Source organism: Sciurus carolinensis, chromosome 3 (genome assembly GCF_902686445.1).
Source record: "Sciurus carolinensis chromosome 3, mSciCar1.2, whole genome shotgun sequence".
In the NCBI taxonomy this organism is placed as follows: domain Eukaryota; kingdom Metazoa; phylum Chordata; class Mammalia; order Rodentia; family Sciuridae; genus Sciurus; species Sciurus carolinensis.
Window position 1 is genome coordinate 148,837,344 of NC_062215.1, and position 27,737 is coordinate 148,865,080.

At 36.6% G+C, this 27,737-nt stretch overlaps 1 protein-coding gene across 1 annotated transcript in view; it reads right to left on the reverse strand.

Annotated features, from left to right (window-relative positions):
* C2cd6 (C2 calcium dependent domain containing 6) overlaps positions 1–27,737 on the reverse strand; it is a 171,352-nt gene that overhangs the window by 129,461 nt on the left and 14,154 nt on the right. Inside the window, 3 exon segments of the mRNA XM_047543885.1 lie at positions 12,227–12,372; positions 13,764–13,815; positions 15,268–15,357. Coding sequence (XP_047399841.1) covers positions 12,227–12,372; positions 13,764–13,815; positions 15,268–15,357 — 288 coding nt within the window.

Genomic DNA, 27,737 nt, shown 5'->3' on the forward strand with positions numbered 1-27,737 from the left:
AGAAAGATGAAGGAATTGTTAAGCATTGGATTTAATAGTATAATTTCTATGAAAACCATTTTTAAAATGGTAGCATATAATTTCCAAAACAACAAGGGAGGAAAAATAATGGGATTTAAAAATACTCAATTTCAAAGAAGGCAAGAAGAAAAGAACCCACAGCTCAGTTAGGACAAAGAGAAAGTATAAAATAAACTCAAAAATATTGTATGCTAAATGTAACAGACTAAATGGATGTAATTAAAATACAGATTGTCAGAATGAATTTAAAGACTTCAATTATATTCAGCTTAGAAAAGAGAATCTAAAACAATGCAATTTATATTTTCTAATATTCTATTTCATCTAGAGTTTTGAAAATTTTGCATAGTTATATATGTATTGTGTTAGTTTTTTAAAATTTTCTCAACATTTACAACTACATTCCAAATTTCATACAATTTTCTTGATGAGACTTATTAGAATTGTCTATTGAGTTAACTTTATCAAAAACTACCTATTATTTCTTTAACACATTTACTATTTTAAATTAATCCTTCATTCTTATTAGTTTTTCTCATGCTTTCCTACTTTTATATTCTAAGTTCTCAAATTTAATACTAATTTAGTTTTTGCTTTTTTATCTACCCTCACCCCTACCTCTCTTTCTTCTCTCTTCCTTCCAATTACATTTTATTATTCATTATTCTAAGAATTACAATCTGCTCCTTAGCATATAACAGTATATCTGGAATTAAAATTGTATCACATCACATACAATAACATAATTCCATTTATACCTCCTCATCCTTTGTGCTATCCTTGTCATATATTTTTCCTAAGCATATGTTATAAATCCTACTGTTCATATGTCATTACAATCCTGTTTTGAAAAACATTTTAAGCAATCAGTAAATCCCAACACAATAAAAAGAAACACACATCATTATTTTTATCCACACATTTATCATTTCCAGTGTTCTTCATTTCTTCCTCTACGTGGAGGCTTCTATCTGAGATTATTTCTCTTCAACTTGAAAATTCCTTTGATGCTTCTTATAATGCAGGTCTTTTGATACAAATTCTGCTTTTCTTTTGCTGTTTTGTTTTGTTTTGTTTTGTTTTGTTTTGTTTTGTTTTGTGCTGGGGATTGAACCCAGGGCCTTGTGCCTGCAAGCACTCTACCAACAGAGTTATATCCCCAGCCCTCTTTTGCATATTTTTAAAGAATATTTCCACTGGGACCTCAACTGAACAGTGGGAATATTAATGAGGTCTCTCCACTTTCTCTACTTGGCTAAGTCAGATTCCACACTTACAACTTCTGAAATCTCTTCAGTATTAATTCTCTCTTCTCCTAATGGGCTGCCCTACACACACAAGACAGAGGACTCAGCCAAGAACTTGAGTGGAATTAGCTACAGATTCCTGATGCTACTTAGTTGCTATTCTCTCCTCACTATTACCCTGCTCTACAAATTCCAGCCATCATAAGGGCCCTAAATTGTAATCTCTGCTTCCTTAGCTCATCACTGCTTCCTCCATCTACCTACACTGTCACTCTACTTGGGGTTTCATTTCCCTGTGCCCTAATCACTGCTGGCCAGAAGTTGCTGGAATGTTATGCTCACCTCTTGTTTCTTGCTTAAGAATTACAGCTCTTCACTTTCTTATGTCCAATGCCAGAAAATAGCTCCTTCACATATCTTACCCAATGTTATACATGTTTAGAACAGAAGAGAAGATCTAACAGCAGCTATTTCAGCAAGTCAGAACAGAAATCCACTAATATTCATGTTTCAATGTGGGGTGGGTTTTTAAAAAAATTTTTACAGACAGTATTTTGATTCATTGTACAAAAATGGGGTCCATCATTTCATTTCTATGGTTGTACATGATGTAGATTCATATACCATTTGTGTAATCATACATGTACATAGGGTAATGATGTCTGTCTCATTCCACCATTTTTCATACCTCCCCTCCCTCTCATTTCCTTCTACAAAATCTAAAGTTCCCCCATTCTTCTCTCACTACCCACACCCCCACCCCCATTATATGTCATTCTCCACTTATCAGGGAAAACATTCGACCTTTGATTTTTTGGGATTGGCTTGTTCCGCTTAGCATGATATTCTCCAATTCCATCCATTTATTTGCAAATGGCATGATTTTATTATTCTTTATGGCTGAGTAATATTCCATTGTATATATATACAGTTTTTTTATCCATTCATCTGTTGAAGGGCATCTAGGTTGTGAACTGAGCTGCTATAAACATTGATGTGGCTGTGTTACTGTAGTATGCTGATTTTAAGTTCTTTGGGTATAAACCCAGGAGTAGGATAACTGGGTCAAAAGGTGGGTCCATTCCAAGTTTTCTGAGGATTCTCCACACTGCTTTCCAGAGTGGCTGCACCAATTTGCAATTCCACCAGCAATGTATTTCTATTCATAAGTGATCAATCCTCTGAAAGAGAAATTAGGAAAACCACTCCATTTACAATAGCCTCAAAAAAAAAAATACTCGGGAATTAATCTAACAAAAGAGGTGAAAGACTTCTACAATAAAAACTACAGAACATTAAAGAAAAATATTGAAGAAAATCTTAGAATATGGAAAGATCTCCCATGTTCTTGGATAGGCAGAATTAACATCGTCAAAATGGCCATTCTACCAAAGGCACTATACAGATTCAATGCAATTCCAATTAAAATCCCAATGACATTCCTCATAGAAATGGAGAAAGCAATTATGAACTTCATCTGGAAGAACAAGAAACCTCGAATAGCCAAAACAATCCTGAGTAGAAAAAAGTGAAACAGGAGGCATCACAATACTAGACATTAAACTATACTACAGAGCAATAGTAACAAAAATGGCATGGTACTGGCATCAAAACAGACAGGCAGACCAATGGTACAGAACAGAAGACAGAGAGACAAAACCACATAAATGTAGTCACCTCATACTAGACAAAGGAGCCAAAAACATACAATGGAGAAAAGACAGCCTGTTCAACAAATGGTGCTGGCAAAACTGGAAATCCATATGCAGTAAAATGAAATTAAACCTCTATCTCTCACCCTGCACAAAACTCAACTCAAAATGGATCAAGGACATAGGAATTAGACCAGAGATCCTGCACCTAATAGAAGACAAAGTAGGCCCAAATCATGTGGCTTAAGATCAGACTTCCTCAATAAGACTCCCAAAGCAAAAGAAATCAAAGCAAGAATCAATAAATGGGTTGGACTCAAACTAAAAAGCTTTTTCTCAGCAAAAGATAAAATTGAGAATGTGAAGAGAGAGTCTACAGAGTGGGAGAAAATCTTTTCCACATGCACTGCAGATAGAGCACTTATCTCCAAAATTTATAAAGAACTTACAAAACTTTACACCAAAAATACAAAGAACCCAATCAATAAATGGGTCAAAGAACTGGACAGACACTTTAGAGAAGAAGACGTACAGGCAATTAATAAATATATGAAAAAGTGTTCAACATCTCTAGTCATTAGAGAAATGCAAATTAAAACAACTCTAAGATTTCATCTTACTCCAATTAGAAGGGCTATTATCAAGAACACAAACAATAATAGATGTTGGCATGGATGTGGGGAAAAAGGCACACTTTTACATTGCAGGGTTACTTTTTACGTCATTGTTGTTTTGGTGCTGGTGCTCAAACCCAGGGCCTTGTGCATCAGTCTGAGTTTTAATACCACTTACTCAACAGCTTTCTGGAACAATTAAACTTAGATAAATTCACTTTATATTCCTTTTTAATTGCTGGATTATAAAAAAAAATAGGTAAATTTTTTAACCAAGATCTATATTGTCTGTTTCAGCAAATTAAAGTGCCAAGGTATGTGCAATATAATTTTATTTTATCCTAATTATACATGATTAAAAAGTAACACAGTTCTATACTTTTTTTAAAAAAATTGGTTGTTGATGAACCTTTATTTATTTTCATGCAGTGCTGAGAATTAAACCCAGTGCCTCACATATACTAGGCAAGCACTCTACCACTGAGCCACAATCCCAGCTCTGGTTCTATAATTTTTAAAACAAAGAAACAACTTTCTGTGCTCTAACATATATTAATAGTGGTTTTAAAAGCCTTACTTTGTAAAAGTTTTAACATACTTTTAATTTTATTTTATTTTTAATTAAAAATAATTATTTACATAGTATGGGATACATGTTTCAATACACGTGTATTTATGAAATAATCAAATCAGAGTAATTAGCATATACATCACATTAAATTTTTATCATTTCTTTGTTGTGAGATTTTGAATTCTCTTTTAGCAATACTGAAATACACATTAATATCAACTATAGTCACTGTCCTGTGCAACAGAACACTAGAACTTATTCCTCCTATCTAACTGTAACTGTACCTGTTAACCAACATCTCTCCTTTTCCTATTCACCTTCTCCTCCTGCCCCAACCTCTGGTAACCACCCTTCTACCCTCTACTTATGTAAGTTTGACTGTTTTTTTTTTTTAGATTCTATATGTAAATGAGATCATATGGTATTTGTCTCTCTGTACCTGGCTTATTTCACTTAACATGATGTTCTCTGATACATCCACACTATTGCAAGTCACAGAATTTCCTTTTCTTTAAGGCTGAATAGTATTTCACTGGGCATGTATATCACATTTTTAAAATCCATGTATCCACTGATGAACAGCTAGGTTGTTACCAGATCTTCACTATTGTGAATAATGCTGCAATGAACACAGGAATGCAGACTGTCTTCAGTGTACTGATTTCAATTCTTCTGTGTATACACCCAGTAGTATGATTGATGAACCATATGGTAATTCCATTTTAGGAATTTCTATAATTTTCCATAATGACTATACTAAGTTATAGAGCTCTGATATCACTGGGTAGGAACTTAGCTACCCAGGGCTAGCCAATTCTTAGATGGCAAAGTCTCAGCAAGGGGCACAGTTTTCATAAGGAAATCAATTAGTCCCAGGTCTATCTTCCCAATCACTTTCTTATCTAATTTTCAAACACCAAGTCAATATTTTCCCTGCCTTATGTTATCCCAAGGCCAGGTAACAAGAAATCATTCAGACTACCAATCCTAAACTGTTTGGTCCATGTGCCCATTTATTGAGTGAGTTTGTTATTGTTTTTGGTTTGGCATTTAGTTTTTTGATATTTATATATATTGGATATTGATTTTCTGTCATAGAGTAATTGGCAAAGATTTTCTCCCATTCTATAGTTTCTATCCTTGCACTGTTAATTGTTCCTTTGCTGAGCAGAAGCTTTTTAACTTAATGTCATACCATTCATTGATTCTTGCCATTATTTCCTGAGCTACAGAAGTATTATGCAGGAAATTACTGCCTGTGCCTATACATTGAAGTGCTTCCCTGGGTTTTTTTCTAGCTGTTGCAAGGTTTCTGGCTTTATATCCAGGTCTTTGATCCATTTTAAGTTGACTTTTATACAGGGTGAAAGATAAGAATCTACTTTCATTCTTCAACATATGGGTATCCATCTCATTACCATTTGTTAGAAAGACTGTCCTTTCTCCAATGTATGCTTTTGGTATCTTGTGAAGAGTCATGGAACCATAGGGGATGGTTGAGATTCAGAGTCCCAGCAAAGAAGTAGAGAAAGGCTCCAGAGCATCACTTTGAAGCAGTGGAAATAACGATTCTCAGTGAGGTGTATGACTGAGGAAATTCACTGAAATTCAATATTGGACAGTAAAAGACTCAGAGAGACCCAGAAATTCTAGCATTTTAAACAAAGGACAAGAAAGAGTACATCAAAGTCAAGCTGGTGGTGGAAGCAGTGTTGAGTCACCACAGAGGGAAGAGTAACACAAAGGGAAAGAGAGAAACACAGAACACCTTTGAGTTGGAAATACCTACAGGATATTAAGACAGTCTGAACTTCACTGATTCAGAGGCTTCATAGTAAGCTGGCATTTAATAAGTGTTTCATGTTTCTCAACTTGTTAGCAGAGAGCTGAGGCAGAGAGCTCTCTTGTTGAGGTCATGCTGGGGTTTTCTGCTACAGGAACCTGAGAGATCCTAGCAAATATTCACGCACTGTCCCAGTCAGTGTCTACTGTGTGGCCTAAGGTGCACCTGGTAGAAAACAACTAAAGTAGGCATAGAACAGACTGCATCCAGCAAGATTCAATTTAGAGATAGGTAGGAAAGTACAACTCACTTTCCCTTTTAGTCTGGTGGCTTGTGTGACCAGCTGAAGAGGGTCAGGAAACTGACAGGCAGGCATGATTACATTGGATAGTAGCTTTGGAAGGCCATATTCATGGGTGGTGGACTGTATAGGACCTACCATGCTCCCTCCCACCAAGGGATTTGGTTACCCTACCCTACTAGAATGATCAGGAGGTGCCTGAGATTCAGAGTGCCAACAGAGAACAGCATCTGCCTGGCCCTAGGAGTGTTCTGATTTAAGCTCTCTGGAGTAGATACCACCAAACTTTTGAAGTTCCAGTCACAGTTAGATCCCAGTCACTGGAACTTTTTTTGGGAATGATCTGTCCAGTCTGTTCAAGACAAATCTCCAATAGATTATGCTTGCTATTCCATCCTACAGTGGACTTGTGAATAGGGAAGCTGAGAGCCATTTCAACCAGCTTCAGTCCCAGGTCACTCCAGCCAGCAACCTGGGGAGCAAGACAAAAGGAGGAGGGTTTAATAACCTCTGACCCTGCTTTCTCTAAGGGGTGTATAGCTCAAGAGGAAATAGAAAGGAGGACAGTCTGGCATAGGTAGCGACTGTCCATTCTCATCTACAATTTCAACCATCTTAATGGAGAGAAAATTTCTTTTTCATGAAGAATGATTTTTGTTCTTGTATTGCTGATTGTTTCTTATATGTACACGTGTTTTTTCTTTTTTTATCATTTTTCTTTTTTATTATACTCTTGTTATTTTGAGTTAGTGCTTTTTTGCTTTCTGCTTCGTTTTTGTGTCTGGAGCCGGCAGGCCACGCCCCCGCCTCGCCGCGTGTTGAGCTAAGATGGCGCCTGCCAGATGCTGGTGGGCGTGCCTCTCCTGCACACGTAACTGTCAGTCAATACCAGGTGTATCAGACTAGATTGCGTGGTGCTTCATGACTGGACAAGTACACTTCCTTGTTTGAGTTCTGGCGCCCGGACTAGTCTTGCCTTCACCCGCTTTCCCCTGATTGGCTTTTGTACTTTATATTAACTGGGTTTATTCCCCTAATAAACAGACTTGATCAGGCTTTTGTCTTGTCTCCATTTCTCGTGTCTCTTGTCTCTCCCAATCCCTGCTCCCCACTCCAGGTTTCCGTTGCAGTCCTGCGGGTGGGGACATTTTTGTTTCATTACTCTCTCTTGTCCCTTTAATAGATAAATTCTCTTGCATTCTTTCTCTCTCCCCACCCTTTTACTTTTCTTCTCTTCCTCAGTTATGGTATTCACTTTGCTACCTCTCTTCTCTCTCTTCTCACTTAAATTTTTTTTTTTTTGGGTGCTGGGGATCAAACCCAGGGCCTTGTGCTTACAAGGCAAGCACTCTATCTCCCCAGCCCCTCACTTAAATATTCTAAACTTTCCATTACCCTATTTTCTTTTCTCTTAATAACCCACATTTTAACAATCTTTTAAAACTAAATAGTTTGCATAATTTCTGCTCCATCATTCATGTTACTATAGTTACTAGAATTGTGGATGTCATACTTGACACCTGGGCATTTAACTTAATGCTACATATAGTTCATAGCTGCTCTTCTTGCTGTAATTTCTGAGCTGATCATTCCTGAAAACATGGAATTCTCAAGCTCTGATACAATATGTATTGTATCAAAGTATTCTAATCATCACAAAAGAACAGCAGGAAAACTATACTGTGACACCTACTTGGAAATATATTCAACAATTCACAACAAGTGAAAGACACAGTAAGTCAAATTAAAAATTCAGCTAAAAGTTTCTCTAATGTAGAACAAGTAGATGATAGAATCTCAGAGTTTGAAGACAAAATGGTTGGCCTTCAATATTCAGACAGTATGAGAGAAAAATCAAACAAAAAATTATGTTCGGAATATACAAGAATTCTAGGACAGCATTAAGAGACCAAATTTAAGAATCATTGGAACTAAGGAAGAAACAGAAAAATATTTCTCCATGAAATAATACCAAAAAATTCTCCAAACCTAGGAAATCAGATGGACAGATACCAGAGGCACCTAGAACCTCAAATAGACAAGATAAAAAAAATTCTCAACCCAATACATAATAATTAAAATGTCAAGTATACAGAAAAAATAGAATTTTAAAAGCCTCAAGAGAAAAAGGTCAGATCACATTTAGATGTAGTCAATCAGAATAACATGATTTCTCAATTGACATCCTAAAATCCAGGATAGCAAGAAATGAAGTGTTTCAAGTCCTGAAAAAAAAAAAAAATGAACCAAGACTGTTAGAAAGCAAATCCTTCATAACAGAAGGGAAATTTTTTAAAAATTCTAAGATAAGTTTAATCTAAAAGAATTCATGATTACTAAGCCAATATTACAGAAAATACTTAAATAAATTCTACACACAGAAGAAAAATTTTAAAAAGCAGAATTCAGGACAGGATAAATCTCATTAGAATAGTTAAACACATGACAAATAGGAGCAAACTTATAGAAATAAATCTAAATGGTAGGAAATAATAAACACCTCTCTATAATAATGCTGAATGTAAATGGTCTCTACAATTAAAAGAAATAGACTGGCAAATTGCATTAAAAACAAGACCCAACAGTATGTTACCTGCAAGAGACATACCTCTCAGGCAAATATCCACAGGCTGAAAGTGAATGGACAAAAAGTAAAATTTTCATGCATTAAAAAGATCAAACAATACGATCAAGTGGGTTTCATTCCAGGGATATACAAATCAATAAAGGTAATTCACCATATAAATTGACAAAGGACAAAAAGCACATAATCATTTCAATAGATACAGAAAAAGCCTTTGACAAAATTCAGGATACAATCATTGGGGACTGTTTTGATAAACTTTACATGCCAATAAAGTGGAAAATCTATGAGAAATCTATGCATTTCTAGGCACATATGTCTTATCAAAATTGAAGCAAGAGAACATAGAAAACATAAACAGATCAACAAGCAATGAGATTGAAGCAGTAAAAAGTCTCCCAACAAAGAAAAGACCAAGACTCACTGGATTCATGACTGAATTTTTTAAGTCCTTTAAAGAAGAACCAACACAAATACTTCTCAAATTATTCCATGAAATACAAAGGAAAGGAACACTTCCAAACTCATTCTACAATACAGTATCACCCTGGGTTCAAAACTGGACAAGGACTCCTCAAGGAAAGAGAATTACAGGCCAATGTCCTTGATGGACATAGATGCAAAAATTCTTAATATGACATTTGTAAACCAAATATATTAAAAATTAGATAGAAATATGGAAATACAAATGAGAGAAAATACAACAAAACCACTTACAAAAAATATGAACACATTAAAAAAAAAGATTAAAATTTCTCCTTGTTGAATTAATTAAAATGGGAGACACCTCTTTCCAGGGTTTCATTTTAGAGTCTACCAGCTCTGGGGAGGTGTGAACTCTGATTGTCAGATACAGATTCAGTCTGTTCCTCATTGGTTCCAACCAAAATAGGCAAAACTTCTTAGGGGAGTTTGTATGGTGAGCTCCACTCCTCCTTGACCACAGCAAGTACTAAGGGTATGTTTTCCATTGCAGAGCTAAAGTCACCCTCAGTAGCCCTTAGGGACAGGGCATGGCTATAGTAGAACTTATGACCAACACTCTCACCTGCTAGACTGATCCTGATTGTGCTGCACTCCATTTCTCAAGAGCTTCCATTTGTATTCTGGGGATAGCAGGGGATGGCTAGGGTCTGAGTTACCCTGACAAATCCTAGAAATACCTCTGAGCATGGGGAAGGTAGCTGCCCACCAGGTGGGGTGTGGCAGGCACGCTTTCCACCAATGCCATTCAAGGCACTCCCATTCCCAGTCCCATTCCACATCCATACAGACTGGCTCCTTATCACGAAGCAAAGCTCAGACTGCCAATTTCAAAAGGAAAGGTGCTCCAACTTCCTCTGAGCGACAAGCAATCTCACTTCCTGATGCCCAGAGCCTCCAACAGGTCCATGCTCCAGGCTCAATGCTGAGCCCACAACCCAGGGAAAAGAGAATAAGTGGTCACTGAGTCTCAGACTCTCTCCCTCTCTCCTCCCCTCATTCCTCCTCCTCACCCTCTCTCTGCAGGGACTTCTCATCTCCCATGCAGAAAGTCTAGACAACAAAGCCCCACCGTAGATGTTTCCCCTCCCCAGCTCTCACTGAATGTACAAGAAAGTGCTGGGAATCTCCTCTCTCTCACTGTTGGCTATGCAGGATGAAGGTTTCCTTGTGTATTTGCCAGATGGTGGAGTCTGCATTCCTTGAAATCACTAAATCTTTTTCTTTTGGTTCACACAGAAGGGGAGCTTCCCCTCCCCCACCAAACCTTCACACACCTGACAGTGGCATAGTTTCTTTCTTTCTAACAAGCTCCACCATGCCTGGTATTTTTTGAGAACTTGCCAACCAAGTTGAGGAGAACTATTTGCAAAATAAAAGAAAACATGAACTTATCCAGCAAAACTGTCTTATTTGTTGCTTTTTTTTCCCTCATTATTTCATATTCAACATTCAGTTTGTAAAAATACATGGAACACAAAGGAAATGCTTTAGAATTTCACTAAAATTCAACTAATATAATAAAACTATTAAGAAATAATTGGGCTTTAATAAATGAATCCTGCAGGTCTATGAAATAGTGTCACCATTTTTAAAAAAGGAAAAGGTTTGAGATACATCTAATAGTCTAAGAAGCTGTTTAACTGTAAACAGAAACATAGCAAGTCCTGGTGTGAGAGGCAGTTTACTGAAGTGTGGTCTGAAGTCAGAGTGCATATATTACAGCTATTCCACATACTACTAGCTCTATGGCCTTAAGGAAGTTCTTTAACCACACTGTTCTTCGGTTTCCTATAAAATGAAGGATTACAAAAAATAATATTCCTACAAGATAGATCCCCAAGAAAAATGGAGGGACAGTAAGACTCGGGGGGAGGAAAGGAATTGGCCAAACATTAAACCTCTCCCAGTGCACCCTTTCCCAATAACAAAGGGCCCTGATAGGATAAAGCAAACTTCCATCCACTCCCAGATTCATCCCCAGCATCTCCACCAAAAGCAAACATTTACCCCTTCCCAACTCCAGTCCATTGTGAAGGAAGGAGGCAAATACTGAATGCTGGGCCCTAAACTTTGACCTTCTCCCATCGCAAATCAGTCCTAAATGAAGGTACAGCAAATACTGAAACTCTGGGAAACAATGGATCCCAGAGAGGGAAAAACAACTGGCAAGATTTGAGTACTCATCCCTCAGGATCTGGACTCCTATCTCCCCAAATAATAATGAGTTTCAATCTTTTTACAACTACCCTCCTAAATTAAAGTTTTAAGCTGTACAACTAGCCAAACTGCACGTCCGCAGTCTCCAAAGAAACTGTAAAACCCAGACTCCTTCTGTAACTTGGGGGCCAGCTCCATACCCAGAAAATGGGTCCTTCTGTGCCTGATTCACGGACCTCGCTGCAAAATAAAGGAAAACTTGCTGATCTGAGGTTTGCTCCTGTCTTCTGCCTCCTGCCTCCATCATTTGTGGGCCACAAGCTTACATTAAAAAAAGGATGATAATAAGAGAATGTATATGTACATCTCTGTGGCTGTGTGTGTGTGACATATCGATTTTCAAGTCTATCTCTTGAGGTTGTTTATAAAGACTGAATATATTAATCTGTGTAAAAATAATTAAGCATTTATATAAGGGAAAATCAGAAAAGAAGGAAGATGAAAATAAAAAAGGGTGGAAGAAGGTAGATGAAAATGAAGACCAAGATAGAGAAAAAACATACATGATAAACAATCAAAATCACAGACTACAACATCTCAGGAAAGAATCCACTAAGATTAAGTATTTCCCAGCAAACTATTAAAAAAAAATACCACTATAGTCCATCATACAGAAATAGAATACTATAAAATACCAAAGAAAAAGTCAGTACTTTTCTTTCTCTCCTACCCCTTAAAAAAGACATAATTAGGGTAGAACATTCAACACTATAGAGAAACATTATATCTTGAGGAGAATTTTAACTTTACCTGCACGGAAAAATACTTAATTTCATCAAACTTAATTACAGTACTCTTTTCACTGTCTCTTGAAAGCAAGGTACGACGTTTTGTAGATTTCACAATGTTGTTTACAGAGATGCGAATGAACAAATCAATGAAATGTTGTGAACTGGCTGATAATAGAATGTTTAGGAAACAAATTCTGTTGTAATTGAACAAATACACATTATGAAATTCATTCATTATAGAATTCAGGCTAAGTCCTAAAAAAGTCAATCAAGTAAATAAAGAAGGTAATTGTAAATATACTTTACATAAAGTATATTAAATCAAGAAACCTTAAAATAATATTTTGCCCATAATTGATAGATACAATATGATATACATCATAATTCCTCTGCAAAATTTTCTATATATTAACTTTCAGGTGTATACAATATATTGTTGAAATATTTTCTAAACATATTATGTAGAAAAATTTTAAAGTCAGAAAAATGTCACTTGGAATAATTATTTTAATTTTAAGACAACAATTTAGAGCCAAGTGTTCACCTTAATATATACTCCATTTATACTGTACTGATCTGTTTTATTATCTTTCATAGTACTCCAGGCATTAAAACAATTTTGTTTTCATGATTTAATTATCTTCACAAATCTCCACAAGAATATTTTCAAAACTTCTCTTCCTATAAAAAGAAACACCAAGTCTCCATAATGAGTATTTTTATGCCATAAGTCTAAAAATAAGCATTCTGTTTATTTAAGGGACTGGTATAAAACAAATCATTTAAGAGAAGCATATTATAACTTACAAACAAATTAGTATTATATCCAAGAAGATAATATTCCTTTAACTTGCATCATGATTGGAATAGATTACAGATGTTCAAGATTCTTTTGTCACTTCCACATAAGCGTGGGAGTTTCCTTTCTCTGCCCTTGAATCTGAGCTGACCTTATGATTACTTAACCCATAAAATCAATGGACATGAGTAGGACTGGGACTAAGATGGGTGACAGAGACACTCACCTATGGTATAAAATTAATAGAATACTAAAATTTTTAGTAATCAAGATAAAAAATACTAGCATATTTTAAAATTAAAATTAGTGTTGGAAAAAAATAAGCATGATGGACCACATAGAAAGAATGAGAACTTTGGGCTGAGGATACAGCTCAGTATTACAGCACATATGTGGTTTGACATATGCAAACCACAGCACCACGAAAGAAAAAAGAAAAATCATGAGACTTCCGATCCTTTCAGTTAAGCATTCCAGTTAAGCCCAACCTTCCAGTCATCCTCATTAAAGGACCAGACATGCGAATGTGCTATTTGAGATAGTACAGCCCTTTTGAACTGCAGGTAACTGCAGCTGCTCAAGCTGTGGAACTGTGAAGCAGAGGTACCATCGAGTGGATGCACAAATAATGACTGACAATAAAACTGCTAATGTCTTAGGTCCTTAAAAGTGTTGGAGTGGTTTGTAATGAAGCAGTGGATGACTAAAACAGTAAGATATAATCATACTTTGAGTTTTAAACCCAAAGAAAGGATACGTCTCTGCACAAAATTTCTGCAGTTCTTTATGTGAATAGCCAGGCAGCCAACCTACAACCATCAAAACAAAAAGAGAGTGAACGCATGTTTTATAAAGTTAACTTTTCTTCCACTTCACACTGAACTGTATTTAAATTTAAAGACTAAAGTTCACTTTATTGTTTTTTTTCTCATTAGATATATTATTTATCATTTAAAATGTCTAGTTAATGGAAAGCATAAGAAAGAAGCAGAGAGGAAAAACACTCAGCAGAGTATGTTCCAAATAAATTTAAAGGAACAAGAACAGAAAGCAAAGGAAGAGTTCATTATTAACTTAAATCTAATCATCAGTCTTTGAATTGTTTTTATTTTATATTAGGTAAAAATGATAAAATAGAGCACACTGTACATTAAAAATAAGAAACATACTTTGTTTTGAATAAGCTCTTTTACCCAGTATCCTAAAACCACTTAATTCATTCAACACTCATTCATTGGGTACAATATGCCACAGACCAAGAAATATTCATTATCTCTTTAAAGGTTTTTCTAAATGTTAAAGAAAATTGTACTTTGTGCTTTAACCATAAAATCAAATGTAAAATGAATACAGGAAAACTTTAATTCTAATATGCACTATTAAAGTATATTTAACCATGTTTAGTCTCAGAAAACAGTAAAATTAGAAGAAATTTAATATTAGAGATTGTACGTGACAGGAAGTAGAGAAGAGGGATAAGTAAAATTCTTATACCCAGTAAGTTCTCTAATAGTGCTATAAAAGACTAAAGGTATATTCTTTTTTCTTATAAAGGAATACCATGATATTTCAGTTTCAGGTACGTATAGATCCTCATGTCTTGTATTCTAAACCACCCAAAATAGACTAATGGACTTTTCTGCTTCTCTGCCTGGATAGCTAATCCTGTGTGTGTGTGTTTGTGTGTGTGTGTGTGTGTGTGTGTGTGTATGTGTGTGTGTGTGAGCGCGCGCATGCGCGTGCGTATGTGTGTGTGTGTGTGTGTGTGTGATGAATGCGCGTGCGTATGTGTGTGTGTATGATGACTATGTTGACTTTTGTTTCTGTGGGATCTTTTTGGATAGGGGAGGGGTGTGGAGTCAATTTCAAACTTTAAGTCAATCTGGCAATAAATATAATCACTTAAAGAGCTCGGTAAAACACTGATTCCCAGGCCCATCTTCCCGAGATTCCAACTTAGCAGATCTTAGACGGTATCCAAATTAGTGATTTGAAAAAGCATGACAAGTAATTCTGATATAACAGGATTTGGGAATCCCAAGTATAAAAATCATTGTTTCTGTGAATCAGGTTGATTTCCATAGTTTCAGTAATTATTTCAATGTTTTTCTGACTCATAAAAGAGAAAACTTCATGAGCGTGTTTTCAGAGAAGATCATTTTCTGCACATACTCTTTGGTTACCAAATAATAAACATTAGTAATGCTTCATATCCAATCATAAATAATTCACGCTGGGTTTTGAGGGTTAATTATACATACCACATCCCCAAATGGCACCAAAGATGGTAGCGCAGATGGTGCTATTTCCAGTTCTTCACTCTCAGACCCCTGAAGAGTTTTTCTCAGCATCTACCATGTAAATAAACAAAGGCTTTAGAATAAAAAAGAATATAACTAGACAAAGGTAAATTCAATAATTTTTTAATGAGTATCCAGTAAGTATCGGGCACTCCAGGCAGTGAAATACTAATATAACTAAGAAACTCACTGCAATTCTCAATAAATTTATCGATAAGTAATCACAGAAACAAAAACGTACACAATTAAATATAAAATCAATAAGGGAATCATTGAAAAAATCATGAAAAAAGGAGAAGAGTGCTTTTATACTTATTAGTATAAGCAACAACCTAGTCAGTTTGTTAAAAGGTTGAACAAATGGAAGGACATATTGAAAAACTATATATAAAAAAAGAGCTCCAAAATGTCCTAGAATGGGATTCACCTGAATCTGAATTTCTACTCAAATAAAAATATGTCAAAACAAGGAGAGCAAATGAGACCACACCACACAAGGCATGTGCCTCCAATATTACTTGAAAAAGAATGTCACGAACTTCAAATTTCCTGTAAGGAAAAAGGAATAAATACAAATTCCAACAGAGCTTTCCCTGAAACTCCTGCCACAAACTATGGGGACAGAAATAAAGAGAAGAAAACTCATAAAAGAATCTGTGAAAAAAAGCAGAGAGAAGTGGGAACCGTAAAGAAAGGATAGACATAATCATCCTAAGAAAGAGAAAATTCAAAACGAAGTACAAAATTCCTGATCACAGGTCTAGGATTTGGAGGTACAGCAACAGCTTTAGAAAGGAGAACTGAAAGAGAAGGATTATAGGTGGCTTTCTCTGGGGAAGACAGACTTCTGGCCTGGAGGACAGGGAGAACGGGGTGTCCCTTGAACACATGACAGTAATGACAAAGAAGAATGTGACAAGGGGAAATTAAGGATAAAGAATCAACCAAAGAAACACAGGCCATGTTCAACCTGTTCCCTCACTTCCCATCACACACACACGCACACACACAGGGCATACCTGAAGTAATTAGAAATAAGAAAAACCAGACAAACATCATTTAAAGCTATTATTAAAAGAAAATGGGAGGGGGGGCTGACTGACAAAACTTCTGCCCTCCAAAACAACACAAAATACAAGTAAATTATAGCACAAATTTTCAAACTGAATTAAACATCTTCAAACAAGCATTTGGAGATGTTTTTAAGGCCTATCTTCACAAATTCAACAATGTTTGAAAAGAAAAAAAAAAGTGAGTGTATATCAACTTGAGAAAGAAATTTTTTTAAAAAGTCAAAACCACCTGAGAAATAAAGACAAGATGCCCATGGTAGCGTGGATTCAAATGAAACTTGATAAAAGGCACTGGAAAAGATAGGAAACCATATGAAAAGAATGAAAATGATAAAAAGAAATAAGTATAGAAGATCAAAGAACAAAAATTAAAACTTTGCTAAGTACCAAAGAAAATTTTAAAGGAGAAAAATGACAAATACACATATTTGTCATATGTGTCATACATAGTAAGTATGACATGATACATTGAAACCAAACATTATCTGTTACATCAATAAATATGTACTAAATAAATAAATATGTACTAAAGGAAAAGGATGTTGAAATGGGGTCAATGATTCACAGAACTGAAAGTCTATGCTTAATATTATTATGTGACCAACTATTCCAGTGTGCCCAGGACTGAGGGATTTCCTAGGCCTCTGGACTTCCAAACAGGATGGTTTTGCAAGACAGTCACTCACTCTATTAATATGAGAGATACACCTAAAATGGTGTTCCAAAAAGGCAAGTGTAAAGGGATAGGTAAAGATACACTAAATAAAAAGAAAACAATAAGAAAGCAGAAACCTAGACCATGATATGAGACGGTAGAATTCAGGTAAAATCCTACTCCATGAGACAAACGAGAACACTTTTTAATGCCAAAAGACATAATCAGAAATACAGATTTAAGAGTTATAAATTTTCTAAGCTATGGAACCAATGTAGGTACCCTTCAATAGATGAATGAATAAAGAAAATGTGGTACATACACATGATGACATATTACTCAGCCATAAAGAAGAATGAAATTATTGCATTTGCTGGTAAATGGATGGAATTGGAGACTATCATGCTAAGTGAAATAAGCCAAACCCAAAAAACAAAGGCCAAATATTCTCTCTGACATGTGGATGCTGACTCACAATAGGCAGGGGTGAGGGAGGAGTGGAGTTTCACTGGATTGGACATTGGGAAATGGTGGAAAGGGAGAGGGATGGAAATAGCAAAGACAATAGAATGAATTGGACATAATTTTTCTATTTTCATATGTGAAAACATGACCAGTGTAACTCCACCTCATGTACAACCACAAGAATGGGAAGTTATACTCCATGTATGTATGATATGTCAGAATACATTCTACTATCATGTATAACTTAGAACAAAAAAATAGTAGCTCAAATTCAATTTTGTTCCATTTCAAAATCTGGGACTTGAACCACTGTTCTACCCCACTTCCCACCAAGTTGCCATGTTAAGTGAAATAAGCCAGATTCAGAAAGACAAGTATTGAATGTTTTCTCTCATAGAGGAAACTAAATTTTAAAAACAAAAACACAAAGGAAAAGAGATTGGTGGGGAAGAGGAAAGGAATGCAGAGAGAGGGGTTGGCAAGAGAGATGGATATGATCAAAGTACATGATGCATGTGTGGAAATGTCAGGGTCAAACCCATTGATTAATCTGTGTAATTTATATGATTTAATAATAAAAAATAACTGTCCCTCCTGTATAACACACTCACACACAAAGAAATACAGCAGACAAACAAAAGTGTCAAGAAATAACAAATATCTATCCATAATAACACTGAAAATAAATGGTCTCAACTCTTCAGTTAAAGTCATAGGATGGCAGAGTGGATTAAATAAAAAAGAAGATAACAATTATATGCTGTTTTCTTTTATTTTCTTATTTGTCCTTTTTATCTATACATGACAGTAGAGTGTATTTTGACATGCTATATATACATGAAGTATAACTTACCATTCTTATATGCTGTTTTCAAGAGACTCATTTCATAGTCAAAAATATCCACAAGCTGAAAGGATAAGGAGAAAAAAAAATTTTTCCATGCAAATGGAATCTGAAGACAAGCAGGAGTAGCCATTCTCATATAGGCCAAGGTAGATTTTAAGCAAAAATTAATCTGAAGAGACAAAGAAGGTCACTACACACTGGTAAAGGGAACAATCCAACAAGATGATATAAAGTAATAAGTATGTATGTTCCAAATGTCAGTGCATCTAATTACATAAAATAAACACTTCTTGACATTAATTCCCAGATAGACCCTACTACAATAATACTGGGTGATTTTAGCACACCTCTCTCACCAACAGATAGGTCATCCAGACATAAGATCAATAAATATACCTCTGACCTAAATAATACTATAAATAAATGGCCCTAAAAGACATCTCTAAAATAGTTCACCCAAAAACAGCTGAATTCACTTTCTTCTCAGCAAATCAAAGGAACTTTTCTAAAACAGACAATTTATAAGTCTTAGCAAATATAAAGAAACTGATATAATTCTGTGCATCTTATCAAATCATAACAGAATGAAATTAGAAATCAACAGCAAGAAAAAATTATAGAAACCACATAAACACAAGGAGATTGGCGGGGAAGGGGAAGAGAATGCAGAGAGAGGGGTTGGCAAGGGAGATGGATATGATCAAAATACATCATGCATGTGTGGAAATGTCAGAGTCAAACCCTCTTTTAAATGAGGAATGGATCATAGAAGAAACGAGAAAAATTAAAACATTCCTTGAATCAAATGAAAATGGTGATAAAACATATCAAAATCTCTGGGACATTATGAAGGCAGTTCTAAGAGAAAAGTTTATAGCATTAAGTGACCATATTTAAAAAGTAGAAATGTCCCAAATAAGCAATCTAATCTTTCATCCCAAAGTCTATAAAAGCAGTAATGAACTAATTCCAATACCAGTAGAACACAGGAAATAATTAAGAACTGAAATTGGGGGGTGGGGTAGAAAGAAACTATACAATGTATTTTCAATGTAACCAAGGGTTGAAGCTTTGAAAAAAACAAGATTGATAAACCCTTAGCCAAAGTAACCAAAAGAGTGAGAAGATCCGAATCAACAAAGTTAGAGATTTTAAAAAAGAGATATCACCACAGACACACAGAAGATCATAAAGGACTATTTTATTCAGAATAAGGGACTATTTTAAAAACTAAAAATTGGAAAATCTACTAGATAAGGACAAATTTATGGACACTCACTACCAACCTAAATTGAACCAAGAGAACACAGAAAACCTAAACAGGCCAGTATCAAGCAACAAGATTGAAATAGTATTCCAAAAAAGAACATGAGTTCTACCAGACTAATGCCAATTCTTCTCAAATTATTCCATGAAATATAAAAGGAGGGAATACTACCAAACTTATTCTATGAAGCCAATATCACACCAGTCAAAACCAGATAGACTCATCAAAGTAAGAAAACTACAAACCAATATCCTTTGCCTCGGCCCCATCTCTCTGCCACGTTGTTAATTCAGAAAATACCAGGCAAGGGACAATGAGGGATTGAGAAAAGACAGACACACAGAAAGAGAAAACGCTGGGGCTAGGTGGAACATTACCCTCTGATGGAGGAATAATGACCCAGAGCTAGTACAGCATGTTGATTATATAAGTTTTTTCATCAAAAGGTTATTTGTGGGAAAGTTTCAGCAAAGCAGGCAATCTGAAGGATGCAAGACTGGTGAGAAAATAGGATTGTCTTGTTATGCACAGAATTATCTAGCCCCAAGAGTTGGTGCCTGAACTTAAAGTCCCAACTGATAACAGCTCTGTGTCTTTGCATGGAGCCTCCTCAGGCCAGCATCACTACAGTGATCGGGCCATCTTGACCTGCACCTTTGCACAAAGCGGTCATGAAGCAATCAGAGATCATGGTTCAAGTCACCACTCTCCACAGTCTTCGATGAATATGGATGCGAACCTCCTTAACAAAATATCAGCAAACTGCCTCCAAAACACATTAGGAAGATTATATGCCATGATCAAATGGGTTTCATCCCGGGGATGCAGTTTGGGTCAATATTTTAAATCAATAAGTGTGATTCATCCCTTAAATACAATCAAGGAAAAAAAATCACATGATCATCTCAATAAATGCAAAAAACTTCTTGGACAAAATCGAGCACCCACTCATGTTAAAAACACTTGAAGAAACTAGGTGTAGAAGGAACATTCCTGAATACCATAAAGGCTATATATGATAAGCCCATAGTTAATATCATACTAAATGGAGAAAAACTGAATGCATTTCCTCTAAAATCAGAAATAAAAGACAAAGATGTTCATCTCACCACTCCTATTCAATGTAGTTCTTGGAACTTTAGCAAGAATAATCAGGCAGTAAAAGGAAATTAAAGTGACACAAACAGGAAAAGAAGAAGTCAAACCATTTCTACTGATGACATAATGCTATATTTAGAAGACCCAAAAACTCCCCCAGAAGATAGCTAGAGCTAATAAACAAATTCAGTGAAGTCATAGGGTACAATATCAACACACAAAAATCAACAGCTCTTTATATACTCCATTAAAAAATACACTAAGAAAAAAATTTAAAAATTATTCCATGCATAATAATCTCAAAAAAATACTTGAGAATACATCTAACAAAGGAGATTAAAGACTTCTACAATGAAAATTATAAAATATTGAAGAACAGAAGATGGAAATACCTACCATGTTCATTGAGAGGTGGAATTAATATCATCAAATGGCCATATTTCAAAAGCAATCTATAGATTCAATGCAATTCCCATCAATATACCAGGGACATTCTTCCCAGATTTAGAAAAAATAGCCCTAAAATTTATATGGAAGAGGGCTGGGGAGATAGCTCTGTTGGTAGAGTGCTCTCCTTGCAAGCACAAGGCCCTGGATTCAATCCCAAAAAATTACATGGAAGAATAAAAGACCCAGAACAGCTAGAGCAATCCTAAGCAACAAGACCAAGGATGGTGGCATTACAATAACCTAATCTCAAATTATACTACAGAGTTACAATCACAAAAACAGCATGGTATTGGCATAAAAACAGATATGAAGACCAATAGACTAGAAGACACAGAGACAAATTCACATAATTACAGTCACCTGATCCTTGATAAAGGTTCCAAAAGTATAAGTTGGAGAAAAGATACCCTCTTTAACAAATGGTTCTGGGAAAACCATATATCAATATGTGGAAGAATGAAACTAGATCCCTACCTTTCACCCTGCACAAAAATCAGTTCAATGTAGATGAAAAACAGGAATTAGAACATAAACAGTGAAACTACTAGAAGAAAACAGAGGCAACACTCCAACACACTGGAGTGGGCAATGATTTCCCTAACACTCCTAAATTTCAAGAAATAAAATAAAGAATCATAAGTGGGATAGAATGCCATCAAATTTAAAAGCTTCTACACAGTAAACAATTAGTTCATAAAGAGAGAACCTTTGACAATTCTTCTGACAGAAGATTAATAACCAGAAAATACAAAAAACTCAAAAGACCTAGCACTAAAAAGACTTAATAACCCACTCAATAAATGGATGAAAGATCTAGACATTTCTCTAAAGAAGAAATACAAATGGCCAACAAATATATGAAAAAATGTTCAACATCCTTAACAATCAGGGAGTTTCAAATCAAAACTGCACTAAGGGCTGGGGATAAAGCTTGGTTGGTAGGGTATTTGCCTCACAAGCACAAAGCCCTGGGTTCAAATCCCCAGCACCACAAAAGAAACAAACAAACAACAACAACAACAAAAAGAAAAAACTGCACTAAGATTTCATCTCAACCCAGTCAGAATGGTACAATCATCAAGAATACAAATAACAAGGGCTGGGGTCGTAGATCAGTGATAGAGCACTTGCCCAGCATATATGAGGCACTGTGTTTGATTCTCAGCACCACATATAAATAAATAAATATTCCATTGACAACTAAAAAAAAAAAGAATTCAAGCCAGGTGCAGTGGTGCACACCTGTAATCGCAATGGTTCCAGAGGCTGAGGCAAGAAGATCTTGAGTAAAAAGCCAGCCTCAGCAAAAGCAAGGTGCTAAGCAACTCAGTGAGACTCTGTCTCTAAATAAAATACAAACTAGGGCTGGGGATGTGGCTCAGTGGTCGAGTGTCCCCGAGTTCAAGCCCCAGTACCCCCCAGAAAAGGAGTACAAATAACAAGAATTGCTGGCAAGGATGTGGGGGGTGGAAAGTACACTTATACATTTTTGGTGGGACTCCAAATTGTATAACCACTTTGGAAAGCTGTACAGAGTTTTCTCAAAAAACTAAGAATGGAACCACCATATGACCTAGGTATTCCACTTCTTGATATTTATCCAAAAGATCACATCAGCATACTGTAATGATACATACATAAATATAAATAGTAGCACAATTCACAAGAGCCAACTTATAGAACCAACTTAGGTGCCCATCAATAGATGAATCAACAAAGAAGATGTGGAATGAAATTATGTCATCTGCTGGCAAATAGAACTGGAGAAAATCATGCTAAGTAAAATAAGTCGATCTTAGAGAGTCAAGAGGCAAATGTTCTCTCTCATATGTGGAAGCTATAAAGAAAAAAAGAATAAAAAGGAAGAACTCATAAAAATAGAATGGAGAGCAACAAAGTAGAAGCAGGGAAATGTGTGAGCAAGGAGGGAAGGTAAAGGGGAAGAACCGGGAATAAAGTTGACCAAATTATGCTATGTGCATTATGAATATACCACAATGTATTCTATTTTTACATGTAACTATAATATGACAGTTAAAAATAAATACCCAGAAGGAAAACCAGTAGAGAAAAGCGATCAGAGGGAGGGAAGAGGGAAGAGAAAGGAATAGTAATGGGGACTGAAATGAAGAAAACTATGCTATATGCACTTAAAAATATGTCATAAATACTGTAAACATATTATGTATATCTACAATGCACTAATTTTTTTTTTGGTAAAAATACCAAAAAAAGAAATCAGAAATACAAAATCATTTTTAAAATTTTACTACCGAAAGCACATATAATACAATAAACATATAGAATCTAGGAGAAGAAAAGATAACATGAAAATAGAAAGGAGATGTTAGGGAAGGGGAGGGTGACTATGGGGAGGGGAAAAAGGAAAAAAGAAGGAAATAGGGAGGGTGGAGATGATGTACGAAACTGTCACAATGAATATCATTGTTTCATACAACTAATATAATTATAATTTAAAAACAATTATAATTTAAAATAACTAATAACAAATAATTATAATTTTAAAATAAATTAATTTTAAAATGTCTTTAACAAGGCTCAATGAATGTATTAAATTTACTTGTAATTTTTGCAGAAAAAAACTCCAGGTCTGACTTTTTAATGGAAATTGAAAAGTTCACAGCAATCTGTTTCTCATAACCCTCTGCAATAAGATAGTTGTAATATAGATAACTCCCTCCCAAACGGAAAAAAACATAAGTATTTGTGTTGCTAGTTGCATGTTTCTATTCAAGTTCTGTATTTAAAATTTATATGGAACTCTGAAAGATACTGCATGATACCAAATGGAGTAAATATTTTTCTTTAAAAAATAAAAAGAAGGAGATGAGTTTCAAGATGGCGGCCTAGAGGGCGGCTGCATTTCATGTTGCTCCAGGACGCAGGATTCAAAAGAGGAGATAGTGAGAGACTTGGGACCAGCTCAAGGCCACCGGGTGAGTCTCTCCCGTTGGGGAGGCGTCCCAGATGGGGCGGTAGCCCCGGAACGCAGGGAACTTTGTGAAGTAGAGTTGCTCGGCGAGATGCCCCTCCCCCCACTGGAGCGGTAAACACGGACAACTGGGATCATTGTAGAGGAGGCGGCTCAGCACAGCGCTTGGTCTCGGAGCAACCACTGGGGCTCCGGGCGGCTGCCTGAGGAGGAGCTGCATGGCGAGCTGTTTGGACGCAGAACGACCGCTTCTGAACACCGGGGGGTTGCCCGGAGGAAGAGGAGAAGCTCGGCGGGTCGCTTAGTCTAGGAGTGACTGCATCAGAGCCACAAGCGGTTGCCAGAGGAGGAGCTGCATCGTGAGCTGTTTGGACTCAGAACAACCGCTTCTGAACACCCGGGGGGTTGCCCGGAGGAAGAGGAGAAGCGTGGTGGGTCGCTTGGTCTAGGAGTGACTGCATCAGAGCCATAGGCGGTTGCCAGAGGAGGAAGCGAGTGGTGAGTTAATTGCACTCAAAGCGACCGCTCCTGAACACCGGTGGCCTGCCTGGAGGAGGAGCGCGGTGGGTCGCTTGGTCTCAGAGTCACCGCTCCTAAACACCTGGGGGGCTACCCCGAGGAGGAGGAGGAGGAAAAGGGCGGGTCACTTGGGATTGGAGTGACTGCCTAGGGCTACGGGCGGTTGGCGGGAGGAGGAGACGCGAACTGAGTTGCTTGGACTCCTAGTGACTGCGTCGGAAACCGGGCTACTGTCCGGAGGAGGAGGTGTGTGGCGGGTCTCTGGGTATTGGAGCTATTGTACGGGGCTCCAGGTGGCGGCTCAGAGGAGGGGCCACATAGCCAGGCGATTAGGTGCAGAGCAGGGTCCCAGGAGCTAGGTGGCTTCTTGCTGGAAGAGCCGCACAGAGACACGCCTAGGGGCGGAGCGAAGTTTCCAGGACTGCGGGCAGATTCTCTGGGAGAGGCAGCCTAAGGAGACTCGCCTGCAGAGGGTGAGGCTCCCAGGCCCAGGAGGTAGGTCCGGGCCCCTGGGAACATTACAGAGGAAGACAGCCCAGCCCAGGCGGTAGTTGTAGATTGAGGGGAACCTCTAGGAGGGGAACTGACCAGCGAGACGTCCCCACCAAGTGAGTCTTCCCTGCCGGGAGAGGTTTTCCCACAGGGACGGTAAAACCAGAGACACAGGCACAAACAGGCCTTGCCTCAGCCCGCAGCCTAATTCCCTGTTGGATGATCATTGGTCAACAAGTGGAGGCACCTCTGCCCACTAGCAGGGAATATACGCCACCTGAGGGTCACCACCCCTAGAGAGGCAGCTTCTTCGTGGAGCTCCGCATTATCAACTTCCTCCAAGACTTCAGGCTACTGAAGGATAAGAGGGGATATACTAGCAATCTTCAGGGACATTATAAGTCGATAGAGGAAATCTGCAATATCTTAATGACCCACTGATTCCTGAACAATATGAGAAAACAAGGGAAGAAAATGCCCCAAACAAATCTAGATGTTACATCAATAGAATCCAATGACAGCATGGCAGAAGAAATGACAGAAAGGGAGTTCAGAATGTACATAATTAAAATGATCAGGGAAGCAAACGATGAGATGAAAGAGCAAATGCAGGCATTGAATGATGAGATGAAAGAGCAAATGCAGGCATTGAATGATCGCACCAATCGACAGTTAACAGAGCAAACTCAGGAAGCAAAAGATCATTTCAATAAAGAGTTAGAGATATTGAAAAAAAACCAAACAGAAATCCTTGAAATGAAGGAAACAATAAACCAAATTAAGAACTCCATAGAAAGCATAACCAATAGGATAGAACACCTGGAAGACAGAACTTCAGATATTGAAGACAAAATATTTAACCTCGAAAACAAAGTTGAATAAACAGAGAAGATGGTAAGAAATCATGAACAGAATCTGCAAAAACTATGGGATATCATGAAAAGACCAAATTTGAGAATAATTGGGATTGATGAAGGCTTAGAGAAACAAACCAAAGGAATGAACAATCTATTCAATGAAATAATATCAGAAAATTTTCCAAATCTGAAGAATGAAATGGAAAATCAAGTCCAAGAGGCTTATAGGATCCAAATACACAAAATTACAACAGACCCACACCAAGGCACATTATAATGAAAATACCTAACATACAAAATAAAGACAGAATTTTAAAGGCTGTGAGAGAAAAGAACCAAATTACATTCAGGGGGAAACCAATACGGATATCAGCAGATTTTTCAATCCAGACCCTAAAAGCTAGAAGGGCCTGGAACAACATTTTTCAAGCTCTGAAAGAAAATGGATGCCAACCAAGAATCTTATACCCAGCAAAACTTACCTTCAAATTTGACGATGAAATAAAATCTTTCCATGATAAACAAAAGCTAAAAGAATTTACAAAAAGAAAGCCAGCATTACAGAACATTCTCAGCAAAATACTTCATGAGGAAGAAATAAAAAACAAAGAAGCAAATCAGCAAAGGGAGGAATTATCCTAAAGGAACTGTCAAATAAAGGAGGAACCAAGATGTGTCAAAAAATAAATAAATAAATAAATAAAATTTTAAATATGAACCAAATGACCGGGAATACAAATCATATCTCAATAATAACCCTGAATGTTAATGGCCTGAATTCATCAATCAAAAGACATAGACTGGCAGATTGGATTAAAAAGAAAGATCCAACAATATGTTGCCTGCAAGGGACTCACCTCATAGAAAGAGATACCCATAGACTAAAGGTGAAAGGATGGGAAAAATCATACCATGCACATGGACTCAGCAAAAAAGCTGGAGTATCCATCCTCATTTCAGATAATGTGGACTTCAAGCCAATGTTAGTCAGAAGGGATAAGGAAGGACATTTCATACTGCTTAAGGGAAGCATAAATCAGCAAGATATAACAATCATAAACATCTATGCCCCAAACAGTGGCTCATCCATGTATGTTAAACAAATCCTTCTCAATTTTAGAAACCAAATAGACCATAACACAATAATACTAGGTGATTTTAACACGCCTCTCTCACCACTGGACAGATCTTCCAAACAAAAATTGAACAAAGAAACCATAGATCTCAATAACACAATCAATAATTTAGACTTAACAGACATTTATAGAATATACCATCCAACCAAGAACGAATACACTTTCTTCTCAGCAGCACATGGATCCTTCTCTAAAATAGACCATATATTATGCCACAAAGCTAATGTCAGCAAATACAAGAAGATAGAGACACTACCTTGTATTCTATCAGATCATAATGGATTGAAGTTACAAATTAATGAAAGAGTAAAAAACAGAAACTACTCCAACACCTGGAGATTAAACAATATGCTACTATATGATGAATGGATAACAGAAGATATTAGGAAGGAAATTAAAAAATTCTTAGAGGTAAACGAGAACAAAGAAACATCATATCAAAATCTCTGGGACACTATGAAAGCAGTACTTAGAGGAAGATTTATTTCATGGAGCGCATTTAATAAAAGAAGTAAAACTCAAAAAATAAACGACCTAACACTACAGCTCAAAGCCCTAGAAAAAGAAGAACAGACCAACACCAAAAGTAGTAGAAGACAGGAAATAGTTAAACTCAGAG